The sequence below is a fragment of the Anguilla rostrata genome, chromosome 17 (genome assembly GCF_018555375.3).
Source record: "Anguilla rostrata isolate EN2019 chromosome 17, ASM1855537v3, whole genome shotgun sequence".
NCBI classification, from domain to species: Eukaryota; Metazoa; Chordata; class Actinopteri; order Anguilliformes; family Anguillidae; genus Anguilla; species Anguilla rostrata.
In genome coordinates, this window is record NC_057949.1 from 21,868,166 (window position 1) to 21,885,939 (window position 17,774).

General features: G+C 45.0%; 1 protein-coding gene across 1 annotated transcript; it reads left to right on the forward strand.

The window, feature by feature from the left end:
• Positions 1-5,724: 5,724 nt before the first annotated feature.
• LOC135242857 (transcription factor Sox-8-like) lies at positions 5,725-9,975 on the forward strand. Its single transcript, XM_064314123.1, has 3 exons — positions 5,725-6,449; positions 6,856-7,100; positions 7,441-9,975. The coding sequence occupies exons 1-3, from the start codon at positions 6,031-6,033 to the stop codon at positions 8,175-8,177; spliced, it is 1,401 nt and encodes a 466-aa protein (XP_064170193.1). The 5' UTR covers positions 5,725-6,030; the 3' UTR covers positions 8,178-9,975.
• The last annotated feature ends 7,799 nt before the right edge of the window (positions 9,976-17,774 follow it).

Consider the following 17,774-nt stretch of genomic DNA (forward strand, 5'->3'; position numbering starts at 1 on the left):
GTAGCAAGACACACAATTGTGTCTATGCAGGCTACACGTGCCAGAGCCATGTCCACGTCTGCCACGATGGATAGCGATCCGTATGGAGCCACACTACTGTTGGATCACCTGCAGTCTCATTCTATGCGTAAGTGTTAGCACAGAGGAAGGGTTAAAACATTATTTTGGCATCAGATAACGGAGGTAACATTAAACGAGTCCTGTTCCAGTGGCACCAGGTAACACTGCACGTAGTCCTTCGCCCCTCAGATACTTCGGCTGTTTGGTGTTTCTTACACCCCTGCCCGCCAGAGGTCCCCCCCTAATTATACCAAAATATATAATTCATTACAGCATAATGTTGGGTTGCGGGGGAGGTTGGGGGGGGGGGAAATCAAGTCCTGCTTAGGGCCCCTCAAAAGTAAGGGCCAGCCCTGCTCAGTCCTCATCCCATTCTATGGATTGGCAACCTCGTCAGTGGATTTATGCTCCACCCAAACTCCTCTCTTAACTGGATGAATTACTAGTCTTAACGCGCTCACATAAATCAGCTGGAGGTATGCATCATTTTGGCACTCAGACACTCACGTATGCAATATTCAGTCCCAGGCTGAAAACGCTCTGCGCGGCCGTAGCGAATCGGACTGAACCGAGGCCCAGAAACACTGGAGGCGCTCCGGTGCCCGGGTCAACTCGCCCCGATCTCGCTCATGAGCAGGGTGGCAGGGTGGCACGGCGGTTAGGGGGACCTGCTGTTGTGCCCCTGCGCAAGAGAATTAACCTGAACCGCTCAGGCACCAAATATCCAGCTCTGTAAATGGATCACGTGTGGAAATAAAGTAAGCTGTGTAAGGTGGCTCTGGATACGAGCCGTTTGCTAAAACATTTAAAATGCCATTTAAATGTGCTGTGCCATCCCCACACCCTGCAGCTGCAGCAGAAATGGGAGATGCAGCCAGCCTGTCCTAAATCTCCTGCCCCTGAGATCGCCCTCCCAACAGTGGCCCTTTTGTGGGACTCTAATGTTTGTAAAAACCGAAGATTCAGCGCTTCAGTGTACAAGCGCCTCCTTTAACTCGTAGTGCGAAACTTACGACCCTCAGATAGAGAAATGCATTGATCCCCGCGCTGTTCCCTGGCCAACCTCCCGCCCCTTCCATCGACAACAGTAAAATGATTATTTTAGAATAAAACATCACGAAGCATCGTTCATCCTCGCTCTCCGATCGATCCAACTTTCTCCCTGGTTGAGCGCCACACTGAAAAATGTAAAATAAATAAATAAATAAATCATGAACTCTTACCTTTTTATCCCCCCACAGTGAACAGCAGGATCTCCTGTCATCACGAAAAAACCGCGCAGAAGCACAAATGAAGTCAATTTCCTTTCGGAAAAATGAAATGTTATTTTCCCCATTGTTTGAGTACACAGGCATATCCACAGGTCAGTCCACTGCTGCAGCTCTAACTGCCTACCCCAGGCACTAGCACACTGAAATGCCTGCCAAATAACAGTGTACATACCTTTTCTTTCATACGATGGATGGTGATGGAAATCAAACTTGCAATGAATGAACACAAAGAATCCTTCATAAAGACATCGATTCAATCTGTCTTTTATCTCTCACGCTCTCTCACCACCCCCCCCTCTCCCCAATCCAGTATCCCATATTAATAGGCCTGTGTCCTTTAAGTAAAAGTGACCCCCCCCCCCCCTTCTCGCAAACAAACAGGCCTCTGTCAGAAAGGCTCTTCCTTTTCTGACTGGGGAGACCTGCGATGATAACGTTGACAATAGGACCTTTACACGCTGGCTTTTTTTTCTCTCTCTGCGCCGCTATCACATCAAACATTAACAGGACTCTTGCTGCAGAGCAAAAGGAAGCCATTGTGTGCGGCGTGTGTCAATAAATATCGGGGCAGTTTTTCCAGTTCAGGTCTCGGACCCACCAAGGCTGGACACGGGCCCCTGTGCCTCTGGGTTTATCGCGGGGACCCAATGTGAGCGCGCAACGCTGGCTCCCGCTCCTCTCGCTCGCCGCTGACATTTAGCCGTTTCTGCTCTCCTTTCCTTTCTTTCTTTTTTGTGATCAACTTTTTATTTATGATTCAAACATACAAGATTCGAAATTACAATCCAGTTTTCATTCCACCCCACCCTTTCCTTTCCTTTCCTTTCCTTTCCTTTGTCTGGGGTCGAGTAATGAACGTCAGTTTAAGAAAACATTGCTTGCTCTCAGCTAGGCGTAGGGACGCGGTGTTGATTAAGTTTAAAACTGTCGTTGCACACAGTTGTGTTCGCTGAAATAACAACGCATTGTATTTGTGGTGCAGTAAAAAAAAACTCTTTTATATCTTTTTAATGAACTCTGACACGTGTGGCCTTATTAGGGACCAGTAACTGTCACTATTCAAACCTGCATTTGGCTCCAGATAACTTCCCCTTTTCAGCCACTGCAGGCTGCTGACATTCAGTGCCCTCATAATAGCTCTGACTGTACTGGGCAGTGGACTTTCTGCTTTAGTGTTTTGTAGAATCCCAGAATCTTTTGTGGGGGGGACTCCTGTACTTACCACCAACATCATTTGGCTTCAGTTTAGTTCACACTGGGGCATTCATGGGCCACGAGAGCTCAATCTAGCAGGTGGCCTGGATGCCCTCCCTAACAAGCAAACCAGACAAGGCGGCCGTGCCACAGCCCTCAGGATTAAACAAAAGCACGTGGGAAGGGAGGCGCTCCTTACACTTCCAAAGGCAGATCGTGCTTTAAATGTAATTGTGCGTGACCGGCCAGCAATGTGGTCCCGGCACGGGTTAGAGTTGGGTAAACGTAATATTGTACACATTTCCATTTTTAAAAAAATGAAGTGAAAATAAGCATTTGCAACTCATGTAAGGCTCGGCGTAGGCAGCGCTAAATATTGTCGGGGCAAAGAGTCAGTATGATTCAGATTCAGCCCTCTGAACAAACGACCTCACGAAATAAGCGAGTAAAATATTGCAATAATTGCAGACAAAATTACGAATAATGTCTTTAAATTCGAACAGATCAAACCTGGTCATTTTTAATCGTAAAATGCCGCTGGAGATACTTCTCGCGCCGACACCAGGCACAAAGGCAAAATTCTAAATGTCCCGTGGACACTAGGGCGCATTTCAGGAGTTGCGAACAGCTCACGCGGGTAATAAAATCTGCGTACAGTGAGCACAGCACGACCGCGCACCGTGGAGCTCTGACTGTTCTCTGTTTATATGTAATTTTATATTGATCACTTTTTCTAAGCATGCCTGAGCATCGTATGAGGTATATGAGTTTATTGATGCCAATTTTGAAGTCTATGTGATGATATACGTATGTAGAAGGCTTGCACTGAGGAAAGGAACGCGTATAAAGGCTACATGTAAAAATGAAACAATATCACGTTAAGATTCTTAACGTTACTTTTCCGCGGGGCGTCAAGTGCTTCGGTGTTATTTACAAGTCACTGTTGGCTATAGTTTCAGAACGAAACAATCGTGCACAGATGCATACATACCACAAAGAACCTGCACGCAGATATGCATTTGGTTGTTGCCTCAGTGGTTAAAAAACGTTTAGATTTTGAATTTACGCACATAGTGTAAAATTATATTTTTGCAGAATATATGTATGTCCTGTGCTGAGTTTTTTTCCTATGTAGTCAGGACGTATGCGACCGAAACGTGTGCAAGATCAAATTATGATTAAAAGTGTAATTGTACATTTAGCGCATATGAGAGGCCATTCAAATAGAATTGCGCCAGTGGGGAACGTAATGAGGAGACTGGTAGACGAATGGCCTCATTATAAGTTGTATATGGTAGGCTATGCAGAAGAACTGTACCCTGTCCCCGCACATAGTCAGCGCACATGAAGCCAAATTTTAATACGTCTGAATACTTAAATAAATTTAGGCCATTTGAAAACATTTATTTAACCATGTTAATGTTCTGTATATTGCTCAGACCATGCGCACTGTGGTTTTTCAGTGTTTACACAGCACATAACTGCTGAAAGATAAATAAGAACTTAGTCTGCTATTCACTCGTTTCTGTCAAAATACTGTCATTTTAAATACTAGGCCGACTAATCAATGCGTATTGCGTTAAAAGGATTCATTTGAACTTTTTTTTAACGTATAATAGACGTTTTTGATATGAGTTATATTATGTTATGAGTAATATTATGAGTTTGATATGAGAAAAGCTCATAATATAACCCAAACACGCTCGATTTGCGTTGCATAATGTATATTTTAAATGTACAGTTGAAAAGGTAAAACATCTTAGACCGTTTTGTTGACATTTGGACGGAGATTTGTGCAAATTTTACAGATGTACGGAAGATTAAAAATAAATGTGAAATTATGCTGAATTCTTTTTCATATAGTGTTAGGGAAATGAAACCCACTTTTATAGGGTTGGCTAGTTACCCAAATTGACAATTTTCGAAAGATTAGGCTATTCAGTCATTTTTGGCCGTTATGGTGTCATACACACACACACACACACACACACACATGCTTGTGGTATTATTTTTGAGGTGCTTGTCATATGCCGTTTGGGGCTATACTTACTATACTATACTAATCTGAACCGATTCCATTAAGAACGAGGTCGGTTTTAAACATGCATTTAGTTGTTATACGCGGCAACAAAATTACAGATTGACACAAACAATTTTATAATAGTTTGCCAGTCCGTGAATTTAAAAATATACTACTACAAAAAAAACTATTGCACACGTTTCCAAATAGCACATGCATTAAGAAATAATATATTGTGTAATCTGTAATATACACTATCTTAATAAACTTAATCCATGAAGTGTGGGTTAGCATGTCCTTGTATATAGCGGCATTTAGGTGTAGCCTAGCCATTCCTCTTTTAAATTTTACACTTTAAAATAACTTACTTTCTTTGAGGGCTATGGCCTTTTAGAAGTTAATAACATCTGTTGCAAATCGGTGCCGTCTGTGTGCTGTTCCACTCAAAATATAAGAAATGTAGTCAGGTAAAGCTAATGAAGCCCAGTTTTTCTTACAACCTTATTCCCAAAGTCGTCATAATGTCTAATATTTACTAATTAATTGTTACAGAATTGTTAGACACTTTTTAATCCTTTCAAATTTCAAAAACTACTTAATACTGTCAGTGTATTGCTTTTACATACACGGATAATGTTACAGGTCACGTCATAATTCACATCTCTGATTTATTTGCAGGATTTTACATTTTTGTATTAACGTAAACTCTGAAACTTATTATTATTATTTATTTTTATTTTATTTTATTTTTTAATTTTTTTTTTAACGCAGCTGGCTATATAACTAAAGCAATACAGGTGATGTACCTTGCTCAAGGGTTCAACAGAAGTGCCCCGTGTGGGAATGTAACCAACAAGCCCAGTAACCTGGAGTTACAAGCCCAGTGCCCTATCCAGTATGATACACTGCCGTCAAATTGCTATGCTCTAGTCCAATACCGATGGTTCTATTAATTCCTGGTTGTATTGCAATTGCGTTGCCATAAGCAGTGTATGTCATAAGAAAGTCATAGCCTATTGTAGGCTAAACATCAAACTAAAGTACGAACACCTCGAGACGCTTATGAAATGACCAACCTACATAAAAAAGAAACCAATCGGAAAGACGGACTGTAATATGGTCTGGCCAATCACACTTGGGTAGGTGGAGTGAGGGGACGAAACTCTGACAAAGTTCGACGAACATATAGTCGCTGGACCACAGAACGGAACTGAGACCACAGACTACAGTTAACCTTTAACGCAAGGGGAAAACCAGAAGAGAGAACAACAAAAAAACAAACAAGCAAGGAAAACTCCGGGATTTAGTTTGACATTTTGGTGTAAAAGGCAACCTCGACTAAATATGTTAAGCGGTGCATAAAATGCGCGTTCTTATTAATTTACAAGACCATTTACTTGCAAAGTTATAATCGCATTTTGTTTTCTAAGGAAGATTGATTTAATCAGCCGAACCACTTGTTTTGTTCGGAGTCACTCCCATCCAATGTTAAAAATGACAGAGGAACACGAAAAATCCCTCAACGAGCCTCCTTGCAGCCCGACTGGGACCACAAGCTCGATGTCGCAAGACGATTCAGATTCGGACGCCCCGTCTTCTCCGACGGGGTCCGACGGACACGGTTCTATGCTCCTGCCTGCGATGGGGAAAAAATTGGACAGCGAAGAAGATGACCGGTTCCCCGCCTGCATCCGAGATGCGGTGTCACAGGTCCTGAAGGGATACGACTGGTCGCTCGTGCCCATGCCCGTGCGGGGGAACGGAACGCTGAAAAACAAGCCCCACGTGAAAAGACCAATGAATGCCTTTATGGTGTGGGCACAGGCGGCTCGCAGAAAATTAGCGGACCAATACCCCCACCTCCACAATGCCGAGCTGAGCAAGACTTTGGGGAAGCTATGGCGGTAGGTTATTTAACTCGCATGCCAACTCTGGCATCTTTCAAACTGGTCATATTGCCCTCGATTGCAAGTCCTCCCTTTTGCCGTTTTTTAATCATCTGTGATTCAGGGCTAAATCTGTCACTGTGAGAGTTTATTCATCGTAATGAGGTCCGTTTTATTTTAATTAATTTAAATAAATACAAAGCAACTGTTTTGCTGAGAAAATTGACTGCTTTGTCGTAACTATAAGATATGGGTTTAGACCAAAGATAACTGCATTCTTCCTGGAATGTGCGCCACAGGTACATTCCGTTGGATGCTTTTATTTTTCCAAAGCTTATGCGAACAAACTGATGCTATTTGAATGAGAATAACCACAGCGTTTTGTAGCCTCATATTATTATTATTATTATTATTATTATTACAGATTGCTGTCGGAGAACGAAAAAAGACCATTTGTGGAGGAAGCCGAGAGGCTGAGGGTCCAACACAAGAAAGATCACCCGGATTACAAATATCAACCGAGGAGGCGGAAAAGCGTGAAGCCTGGTCAAAGTGATTCCGACTCTGGAGCCGAGCTCAGTCATCAAATGTACAAGGCCGAACCGGGAATGGGCGGTTTGGCAGTCATGGGAGACGGGCATCACCCCCACCATCACCCGGAACACGCAGGTGAGAGAATTTCACCGCACAGGAGCGTCTGAGATGTAGTCTAGCCCATTTTAAAGGGCAATCGACCACGGATTTAACTTTCAAATATAAAAAAGATAGGCTATGATAAAACAACAACGCAATAAAAGTGCTATAAAAACTATGTTCGAAATTTACATTAATCTGCGATAAAAATGTTGAACACAAAGCAGCTTATCATACAGTCGTTCCTTACCAGAGCCGGTAATGGAGAGACCACTTGCTAAACACACATTTCATGTAAGCTTTTTTGTTGCTGCTCGTTGTATGTTTTAAACGAGGTGTATTTAGAACCTTCATCATCTCAATCCCTCTCTCACAGGCCAGCCTCACGGCCCGCCAACTCCCCCTACCACGCCTAAAACAGACCTGCACCACAGCGGAAAGCAAGACCTTAAACACGAAGGCAGGCGTTTGCTGGACAGCGGGAGGCAGAACATCGACTTCAGCAACGTTGACATCTCGGAGATCAGCACCGACGTCATCAGCAACATGGAAACCTTTGACGTTCACGAGTTTGACCAGTACTTGCCGGTCAACGCTGCCACCGCCTTATCCTCTGACCACAACCACGGGCAGAATCCGACGGCGGGCAGCGCGTACAGCTCCTCGTACGGTCACCCAGGCGCTAACGGAGGAGTCTGGAGTCGCAAGAGCGCAGCGTCCTCTTCCTCCTCCCCCGCCGGCGGCGAAACGGGGCCCCAACGGCCGCACATCAAAACGGAGCAGCTGAGTCCCAGCCATTACAGCGAGCACTCCCACGGCTCCCCTTCTCATTCTGACTACGCATCTTATAGCGCTCAAACCTGCGTCACCTCGGCCGCCTCAGCCACGGCGGCTGCCTCGTTCTCCAGCTCGCAGTGTGACTATACAGACCTCCAGAGCTCCAATTACTATAGTCCCTACCCCGGGTATCCGTCAAGCATTTACCAGTATCCTTACTTCCATTCCTCCCGCCGGCCGTACAGCAGTCCCATACTCAACAGCCTGTCAATTCCGCCGTCTCACAGTCCTACCAGCTGGGAACAACCGGTATATACCACACTGTCCAGACCCTGAGCACCTGCACTGCATAAAGACTTTCCATTGATCGCTAACTAAGTGTTACGGAAATTTTCTGCACTAACGAAGGAATAGCCTAGACTTAGATGGGGGGCGCTGTGCCATATGATAAGGAAAATAAATATATATACGCATGCCTATATACATAAATAAAAGTGCCTGCTGATTTTAGCCTTTGTAAAGGTCGATCATTTGGTGAAGAAGATGTGCCATTGTTTTTCGGCTGTTCTCACTTTACCACGGACATCTCGGAAGAAATCGTCAGGCCTGCGATTGTTAAAGCTGGACTCTTCTGCGAGGGTCATCTGAACGAAATCAACACGCAGGCGCGAGCGCTTGTGCAGGCCAGCGCTTCTGCGTTTACTTTTTAACGGAGCTTTTACGTTTTGTGAAAATTGAAGGCGGTTGAGGTCAGTCGGGTGCGCAACAAGATACTGAAACCGGTGGTAAACACGCACTCATAATTCCTCCTGCACTGGGACCAATTCAAATTATTTCAAAGTCATTCTCATGCAGAACAGTGGCAACCAGCACTTGACATACAGTCTAGGCACGACCAGTCGTTTAATTTTCAGTCCCACCAAACCATGCTTTGGTTGTATTTTTTGGATGTTTATTGGTGTTGTTTGATTTAAAAACTTGCGTAGCTTATGTATTTCATTGCATTGCCGTTCTTGTTCTTTTAATTAATTGCATAATCATATCGCATTTCGGAAAGAGGTTCACGAAATCTACAGTCATATTTTCGTATTAGAGCATGAATTACTAAAGTAGTTCTGTGCGCCATAACCACTTGTTTTTTTTGTTTTTTTACCAAACTCCCCACCAGAGGTCAACGCGTATCTCCATTTCATATTCTTAAATATGTTGAAACCTCACGGAAACCAGCGAAATGCCCTGAGATACAGCAGCTGTCAAATGCACCGCTTATCCAATTGCGATTAGTCACGATGCCAGGGTTTAAGGAAATGGGTAACATAATGCGCGCGCGCGCACTTGAGTGATGGGCCAGCTGAAGCTGGCGCTTAAGTGAACCGGAAGACGCACGAGGTGTCCCAATGTCTGTGCCCCCCTCCGTTTACGTGGAAAGCAGACCCAAGCACCAGCACAGGTGCTTGCTTCTGCGATCTCAGCTTTCAAGTCCCCTTGTGTAAATGAGCTAACTTTCGCAGATGGCAGTTGCGGCACAAATTCCCACCGAACACGAGGGGAAGAAAAGCGTAACGTTTAAAAGGCGAATATTATGGACATTGGAATCGCTTAATTTTTATTTTTTATTTTTTACAAGTTTGTATGTGTCTGCGTGTCAGTACTGTATACATTTATATTAGATATATTGTATGCCGGGCATATGATAACTTTATATACATTTAACACTAACTCGTGCCTTCAAATGCTTATTTTTCTAAACTTTCTTTTCTTGTTGAACTCCTTGTTAAATAAAAAAGAGTTTCATGATACATACGGCCAATCTCCTCCAATACACTTTAAAAACTAACGAAAAAAGAAAACGTTCAAACTTGAAATGTTGAAACTGGTACAATTCAACCATTTAAACCAATTATATTTCAATGGTCGTTTGAACACCTTAATTATGTGTAAAGTTTCGGAGTATAACGCCTCATAAAATGTATAAATGAAAATCATGTTTCTTTTTATTTGTTTTACCTTTAACATTGTATTTTAAACGAATTGTTTGCAGAAAGGTGTTGTTTTCAAAATATTGATCACAAACACAGTTCATATTTTCTGCCGGCCATTTTCAAGGAAAAAATAAAATTTGTATTGATGTTGAGTGCTCTTTCACTTCTTTATGTAGACTAATTAACATACATACATACATACATACAGTGGCAATGTAAGAGAAAATAAGTGCATCCAACGAGCAACCGCGAGTTGCACGAGCAACAGTGTTAGTCCTAGCTAACAATATTCCCACAGCAGCCAGTGTAAGTACAGTATCAGTGTCAGTTAAATAATGGCGACCTCGAGCCATAAAACAAATCGCACAGTGGGCCTACTTCGGACGTAAGGCTGAAAAAGTAGGCCAATACAATTAAGCTCAAATTTGGTCCGATAAACGAACTGTTGTGTATTTGTAGGAGGCTATACGTTGTCAAATGCTGCGAATCTGCTCATTCAGGGGAAAGCAGAAGGTAGGAGTCTTCAGCCTCTTTCCACGAATGCCAGGCAGCGCGCACTCTCTGTGGCTCTCTTCCTGTTGGCCTATATGTCTGTTCCCACTCGATGTCTCCCTCTTTTTGCTTTTCTATCTATCACTACATTTTCTTCTGTCTATTCTCCCTACCCATTCTCTCTTTCTCTCTCTTTAAAGCAGAGGTCACTGCAGTGTCTGTTGTTTTCAGCTCTTTTCAACTCGCACACGGTTGAAACACGTCCCTGTGTCTGTGGCAATCCAGTCAACATCATTCTCTAAATCAGTGCTGAAGCCTACCCCGTCCCCCTGATTTGAATAAAACACAATGGGATTGTCTTACTTTGGCTTACTTTGACACGATTAGCACCCATGTGGTTGAAATCGTATCTGAAAAACATTGATAGGGCTTTCTATGGGAGTCATTCATTGTGTTGAGATATCGGGTTCTCCGGAGGGATAAGAACTGAACCGCAGCTATGCTGACTCACCAGAGAGCTCCGAGGCCCTATCACAGCCCAACACTCAGGGGCACAACAAACATGAAGTGTGGAGTAAGCCGACACAGACTGCCGCTACGCATTACACCACACGTCTCAGTCCACAATGGGCACATATCAGATAACACGTAAGGAAGTCACTGCAAAAAAGGCTGGACGGCTTAATTACAGGTTCACCACATTGATTTTATATCAAATTGAATTTAAATTTGACAAATTTAATATACAGTGTAGTCTGAAACTTAAAGACCCAATTTATGGTCATTTTACAATTTTATTATTTTAATATTATTATTATTACCCTTCAGCCGAGGAGTATGTGCATGCGTGTATGTGTGTGTATGTATCGGTGCGCGTACGCGTGTATGTGTGTATGTGCGCATGTGTGTGTGGGGAGTGTGAGTGTGTGTGTGTGTGTATGTGTGTGTGTCTGTAACGGGGGTTGCTGGTGAAGTGTCCAGTCCTGTGGTCTGTGGTGTGGAATTTTAAAGCAAGGCTAGGGCGTGCATGCCAAGCAGGCCTTCCTGGCCTGGCCTGGGAGTGGGGGTGGGGGGGTGGGGGGGGGGCACATCCAGTGCCAGTGCGCAGAGCTGCTGAATTTTAATGATTCATTATTTAGTGGAAGGGGCTCCTTTGTCTCCTTTTATCCGGGTACCGAGAAAAGAATTAATTGGACAGAAAATGGAGGGGCAAAAGAACTGACAAGTCATTAAGAGGGACTTGAATGGACGATTAGACGCACATGGGGGAGGAATTTTTCTCTCTCTCTTTCTTTTCCTCCCCCCCCCGTTTCATATCGCAGAGTTCTGCAAACAACAACAGCACCACTAGCAACAGCGAGAAAAAAAAAATACAAGGACGAGAGTAACTACAGTCAGAGCGACCAATGAACAGAATGTAAGCAAAGTAAAAAAAAAAGAAAAAACAATAAAAAATGAGAAAGATGAGGTGAAAACAGATGGGATGTGGGCGATACAGAACCATGCTGCTTCTCTTCTTTAAATGTGGTCTCTGCCATCATTGTCCCGCAAGCTGTTTTAGTCAGAACCTCTTGAGAATGGACAGAACTGGAGAAATTTAACTGTTCGTAGGGCTGCTAGTCTGAGACCTGCCCCCCCTCCTCATTTCACACTGGTGTTGGTGTTGGGCTTTGGTGTTTGCGTCTACATTTCAGGCATTTGGGCTCTTGTCCGTTGCATTTGTGCACACAGTCCATTTACGCAGCTCGATAAGTTCTGCAGCAGTTCCGGTTAAGAACGTGGCTCAAGGTGTACAGCTGCAGCCCCCATGCTTGGAACGCATCCTCAGCATTTGAGCAGCGAGCCGCGGTTTCCCTGATCTACCACGTGAAGGTTTGCCGTCGGGGTTTAGACGTCGGTTTTGCTGTACCTCGTGCATAGTTTGGGCTCTTGGTGCGGCCCGAGGGTGGAGAGAACGGAACCTCACTCCGGTTCTGTGTTTTTCCATCTCCGGCTCAGCTCTAGTTTCCCCTCGTCGTGCAGATTCACACTTCCTTCCCAGCACAGTCTGCAGTCCCACTTTTTAACCCAGACATCGGCTGCACCGGGACTAATTACAGAAGCGTGACTTCAAATATGAATATGAATGTGCGTACATATGTATGCATGCTTGCATGTATTAATCTGTGTATTTATGTGTTAGCTGAAGTTTACCTAATAGAGTGTACTTGAATATTTTAACTTGTTTATAATTTACAACAGAAAATGTGAGCCATTAGACCTTTTGTAAAGACAGTCAGTTATTCAGGTGTCCATTAATATACTGGTTAATTCTGGCATGTTATAAAGACACACCAAATTTATGACCCATATTCACCCAAATGAGCATTCAATCTAAAATACTACTGTCATTAATCTACATAGCGTGCAAAGTATGTGTAAAACACATGTAACAGTCTTAAAAAATAAAAAATAAAAGCCATTCCAGTTTATGTGATAGAATTTTCCACCAAGTTAAATAACTGCATGGGTACTGCATGTGTTTTGGCTCTCACAAAGAAGTGAAATTTAACACCACAGCAGAACATTCACAGAGACATCTTCATTAAAGCTACCAGATCTCATTCAAACCGTTTATTTAAACAAACAAAACAAAAAAAGGGGGGGGGGGGGGCATTTCTAAACACAATTAATGTCTGAATGCATTTTCCCTTCAAATTTCTAAGCAAGGAAGTGGTGTGGCCGTATGGGCTGAGGAAGTTTACCGGAAGGTCCCAGAGGTCACGGGGGAATAACGTTTCTCACTGCATCCAAAGTAGGGGAGAAAAGAGAACAGTCAGTGCAAACTGCCAGTGAAATTTAATCCTTGGCTGGAATGTGTCAGAGGGACAGGGACAGCCTTTGGGTATCGAAAAAATGGAAGGGGCTGAAAGTAAACCGTGCTATTGGTGAATCTTCTGGGGCACGAATGGGGAAGTTCTCAACACGGGCAGCTGTCCCATGATGTTGGATTCAGTTGGCCAGTTAACCGCTGGTCTGGGAGGGAGGGAGGGAGGGAGGAAAGGGGGTGGGGGTGTGGGTCAGGGTGCATGCTGGGTAGGTGAAAGACCAGGCTGAGACAGAGAAGAAGCCAAGCTGCATAAGAAAACTGAATGAGCAGGGTGGCTGGGTGTGGGTGCTAACGCTAGCTGTAGTTACTACCTCGGTCACCTATTGTTTTAGAAACTGGAACGGTTAACTATTATAGTTTCACCCTTTTAATGAGCCTCTGGCTCTCTGTGCTGGGGAGGGCAGGGGCATGGGCAGCCGGGAAAGGGAAAGTTAAAGGGAAAGAGGGCGGGGGTTGGGTGTGTGGGTGACTGTGCTGGGAACTGGGGCTGATTTGCAATGGAAATGAGCTGTGAATAAAACGGTTGGGTCCACCGGCCGTTGTGCCCACCGCAAGCTCTGCTTACAGTTTGTATCTTCGATTTCCTGATAAAGGGCCCGTGGCCTCCGGGGCCGATGGGAGCTCTGTTTGCCTTCGCCGTGTTTGTGTTGACCAGCTTTCCGCCGCCGCCTGCTTCGCGCCGCGGCCGCTGTTTGCGTGGCGACGGTTGGCGCTCCCTCAGCGCGCCCTTATGTTTACATTTTGGAACATCACCTTTTCCCCGTTTTTTTTTTTTTTCGTATTAAGAGTGGGTTACGCTGTGACAGTTTAGGTAGATGTTAGCCTCCTGGGGTGATTGTGGTCCAGTACAGGGACTGGTTGACGCCTAGCTTACAACCAACAACACCCCCCCCCCTCCCAACCCCCCTTACCTGAAAACATGAAAAACAACACCTCCTGTGTTCTGCCTCCTCGGTTCTTTAGCGAATGCCATGGCCAGTCTGCTGTAAGCTTGCTGCTCCGCTCTAATTTACTGACTTCCTGAAGAGGACTTGTTGGCGGGTGAAAGCCTGCATGTTGGCGTTGGTGGCTCCATCGCCATGCGGTTCCACCCGGGCCAAGGCAAACAGCCGTCCAGACAGAACCAACATTGACTTTCCCCGTTCCGCGGGGACCTGGATGAAGAGGAGGAATTCATCGCAAACCACCCTAAAGTCGCCACCCCCGCCTCCGAACGCAACGCTAAATTGGGACGGGCTCCTCCAAGGCCGCCCCTGTTTGGTTGGTCAGTCACACGTCCCACCTTGACGAGCCCCCTCCCACTTGTTTGCCAGAAGCTGTGTAAACAGAAGTGGCCATTTATTGTGCAAAAAACGTCTCTCAAATAACATTTTTCGAAGTATTTGACCTTATTTCTGAATATAATTGACGCAGGATACAGGGCTTAAACCCTTCTGCTCTTTGGATCAGGGTCACCCCGGTCCTCACATTGTCTTAAGGAGCCTTGCAGTGCAGTGAAGTTTGATGTGTGGGCCCTATGTGATTTCTCCATTTCAGAGTGAATGAGTGTTGGTTTTCCTCAAAAGTCCTGTTTATGTCGTCATAGGATCTGTTCTTTGTGACAAATTCTTTCATTTGAGAGGTGGTCAGTGGTCTGTTCGCCATCCCCCCCCCCCCCTTTAAAAAAATTTTTTTTTTGCTTCTTGGCTCTTGTGGTAGAGCTCCATGTGAATATTCATTCGTCCATTTTATTTTACTGGCTGCCACTGTTGTAACTATGGCGACTCTCCCTCTTTTGTCTCTTTCTCTCTTGGTGCTTTAGTTTTGTAAATGAATGCGCACAGATTTTTTGCTTTGGGGAATGTGATAATGAATGAATCGTTTATTAATATTACCATCAACATCGTTTATATCCTCAGGCATTGTTATCAAAATTAAGTCTTTACTGTAAGTCACTCTGGATAAGAGCATTTGCTACACAAATGTGATCTAATGTTCATTCTCTCTTTAACAGTCTGTAAGTCTGTCACTAATAGAAGTTGAACTGTCGAGAAAATCTGTGCACTTCAGAAGAAACGGCACCCATGAATGTCTTTACTTTTGACCTGAATATTCTGTAGATAATTCTGTAATCGTATCTATGCAGGCTACAGCTGCCAGAGGCATGTCCTCGTCTTACAAGATAGGTAGCAATCTCTATAGGGTCACACTACTTGTGGAAAGCGGTCTCCTCCTTCTATGCATAACTGTCAGAATTGTTTTGTCTAAAACTCATCTCTGCAATTCAGAAGAAGCTGAACATTCCAGAACGTCTGCTATTCAGAAGAAATGTGACATCCTAGAACAGGGATCTCAAAGTCAAATCTTGGAGAGCCGCTGTGTCTGATGTGTTCCTGCACTTTCGTGCTTAATGTAACTTCGTTGATTGGCTTATGAGGCTGCGCACCTTGTTTCCAAGACCTAAATTAGCTGCTGATTAAAAAGAAATCACAAAAGAACTAGCGGACTGTGGCCCTCCAAGGCTTTGAGACCCCCTGTTCTAGCACCTTCTTTTCTTCGGAGAAGTCTCATTGGCACATGTCGGGAGAAGCTGAACCTCATAGAAAATCTCTGTACTTCGGTAGAAACTGAGCAGTGCACATGGTCAGTGTGGTGCATGTCCAGACAGCAGGACGGTTATGCTGTCTGGAGAGCCGCCAGCCTTGGTGCAAATTACGTCTCATTGCGAATCGGTAGGCTGAAGTAAACAGGCTACGCAGCCAATGTTCTCAAACCGCGTTCAGTTAACTTGCAATTTTGTTGATGTGATTCATTCCCAGATTCTCGTCTGATTGCTGTTCATCAGTGCTTCGGCTATCCGTCCACAATACGTTTGTCAGCTAACTCACATATTTCGTATTAATCTTAAACAAGGTTATAGGGGTGGAATTGCTCGTATTTAGTTCATTATGGCATTAATGGGGTGGAGTCGCCCAAACTGGTTTTAGCCCTTAATGCTCAGACCGTGGAGCTGAAAGGCATCCTTTGTGACGGCGGCTCGAGGCTGTCATTAGATTAAGATGGCTACTTTTTTTTGGCGAGGGGGGCGGGGGGGGGTATTAAGCCGAGGTCTCCGAGCTGATGAGATTAGCGGAGCGAATCGTCCTGGGAGGCGTGGGGTGGCCGCTGTGCCCTTTTTCCGTGGGACGAGTGCACCGCCGGTGTGTACGTGCGTTCGCCCGCCCGCTCGCCCGCTCGCTCGCTCGCCCACGCCACGCTTCTGTTTCCTTAGAATGCCGGCGGCATGCGAGTCCGTGCGCTCTCCCGGAATGTCGAGAGTGGGAGGAACATTTGCTGAGATTTTTTTTTTTTTTTTTTTTTTGTCAGGCTCTCTCCCTCTCCTTCTCCTTCTCCCTAGTGCTTCTGGCAACAAGTAGATGGGAAAAAAAGACAGAGACAGAGAGAGAGAGAGAAAGAGAGGGAGTGAGGCAAAAATCTCTCAAACTCAGTGACTTGTGTGGCAACAGAATTGTCATGACTGGGGTTCTTGATGAATCTGGCATGCTCCACCTCGTTCACACACAGGTAGGAGGAACACATGGTAACATTATAAAAAAGCGCCCATCACAAACCATTAAGGCCGCCTTGACAAATTTTCCCAAAACCAAAACCCAAAACTTCCCCAGTATCCCCCAGAATCAGTGGTTCAGTAGATCAGAAACATTATGTAACCAAGTCTCACTCATTTTCTCACAATTGCTTTGTCTTTTCTCTCTACTGCTGCGTGTGTGAGTGTGTCTGTGCATGCACGCATGTGTGTATGTGTGTGTGTGTGTGTGTGTGTGTGTGTGTGTGTGCATGCACGCATGTGTGTATGTGTGTGTGTGTGTGTGTGTGTGTGGCATGCATGCATGTGTGTATGTGTGTATGTGTGTGTGTGTGTGTGTGTGTGTGTGTGTGTGTGTGCATGCATGCACGCATGTGTGTATGTGTGTATGTGTGTGTGTGTGTGTGCATGTGCTTGCTACCTGGACAGTCTCACAACTTGCCTGGGTAAAAAAAGCAAGTTGTTGATTTGCATATGATAAACACCATATGCGCTGTACCCACAGCTCCCACACCTTGTGGTGTAGCAGTAAAAATAAGAGCCCCGCTCCACTGAGCCTGGAGCTTCTCCAGTCTCCCCCCGGTCCCCGTTCCGATGTGCAGTGCGTCCGTTATGCAAGCTCGTTCTATTGTCAGTGAATTAAACAAAGAGGGGTCCTGGTGGAGGGTGGCGGATGGATGAGTTTGGGAGGAGCAAAGCCCTGAGTCCAGTGGAGCCTTGAACCGGGTGAACCGCCTAGCCTAATCTCTGTCCGTCATTAGCCGTTGCGAGGCTATGGTCTCAGCAGGCTTTGCCCCGTGTCTGCAAAGCTTAGGGGCCAGCAGACCAGCGGTACGGCGACTGGTGACCATGAGAGTGAGTGTTTAGGTCAGTCTCAGTGGACCGCAAGCCCAGATGTCGGGGTCATGGGCGTGAACATAAAGACATTATCCTTAACCATGACCTTGACCTCCGTTTCACCTTGCTGTCCTTCCCGTGGGATGAGGATGTTTGTTTGGGAGGCAGAACTGAGGAAGAACCCGAAG

Bases quoted from the DNA above. Each gene is read 5' to 3' on its own strand.
- LOC135242857 (XM_064314123.1), top strand. From the start codon at position 6,031: ATGTTAAAAATGACAGAGGAACACGAAAAATCCCTCAACGAGCCTCCT. The intron at 6,450-6,855 runs GTAGGTTATTTA...TTATTATTACAG, and splicing joins ACTTTGGGGAAGCTATGGCG to ATTGCTGTCGGAGAACGAAA. The intron at 7,101-7,440 runs GTGAGAGAATTT...CCTCTCTCACAG, and splicing joins CCATCACCCGGAACACGCAG to GCCAGCCTCACGGCCCGCCA.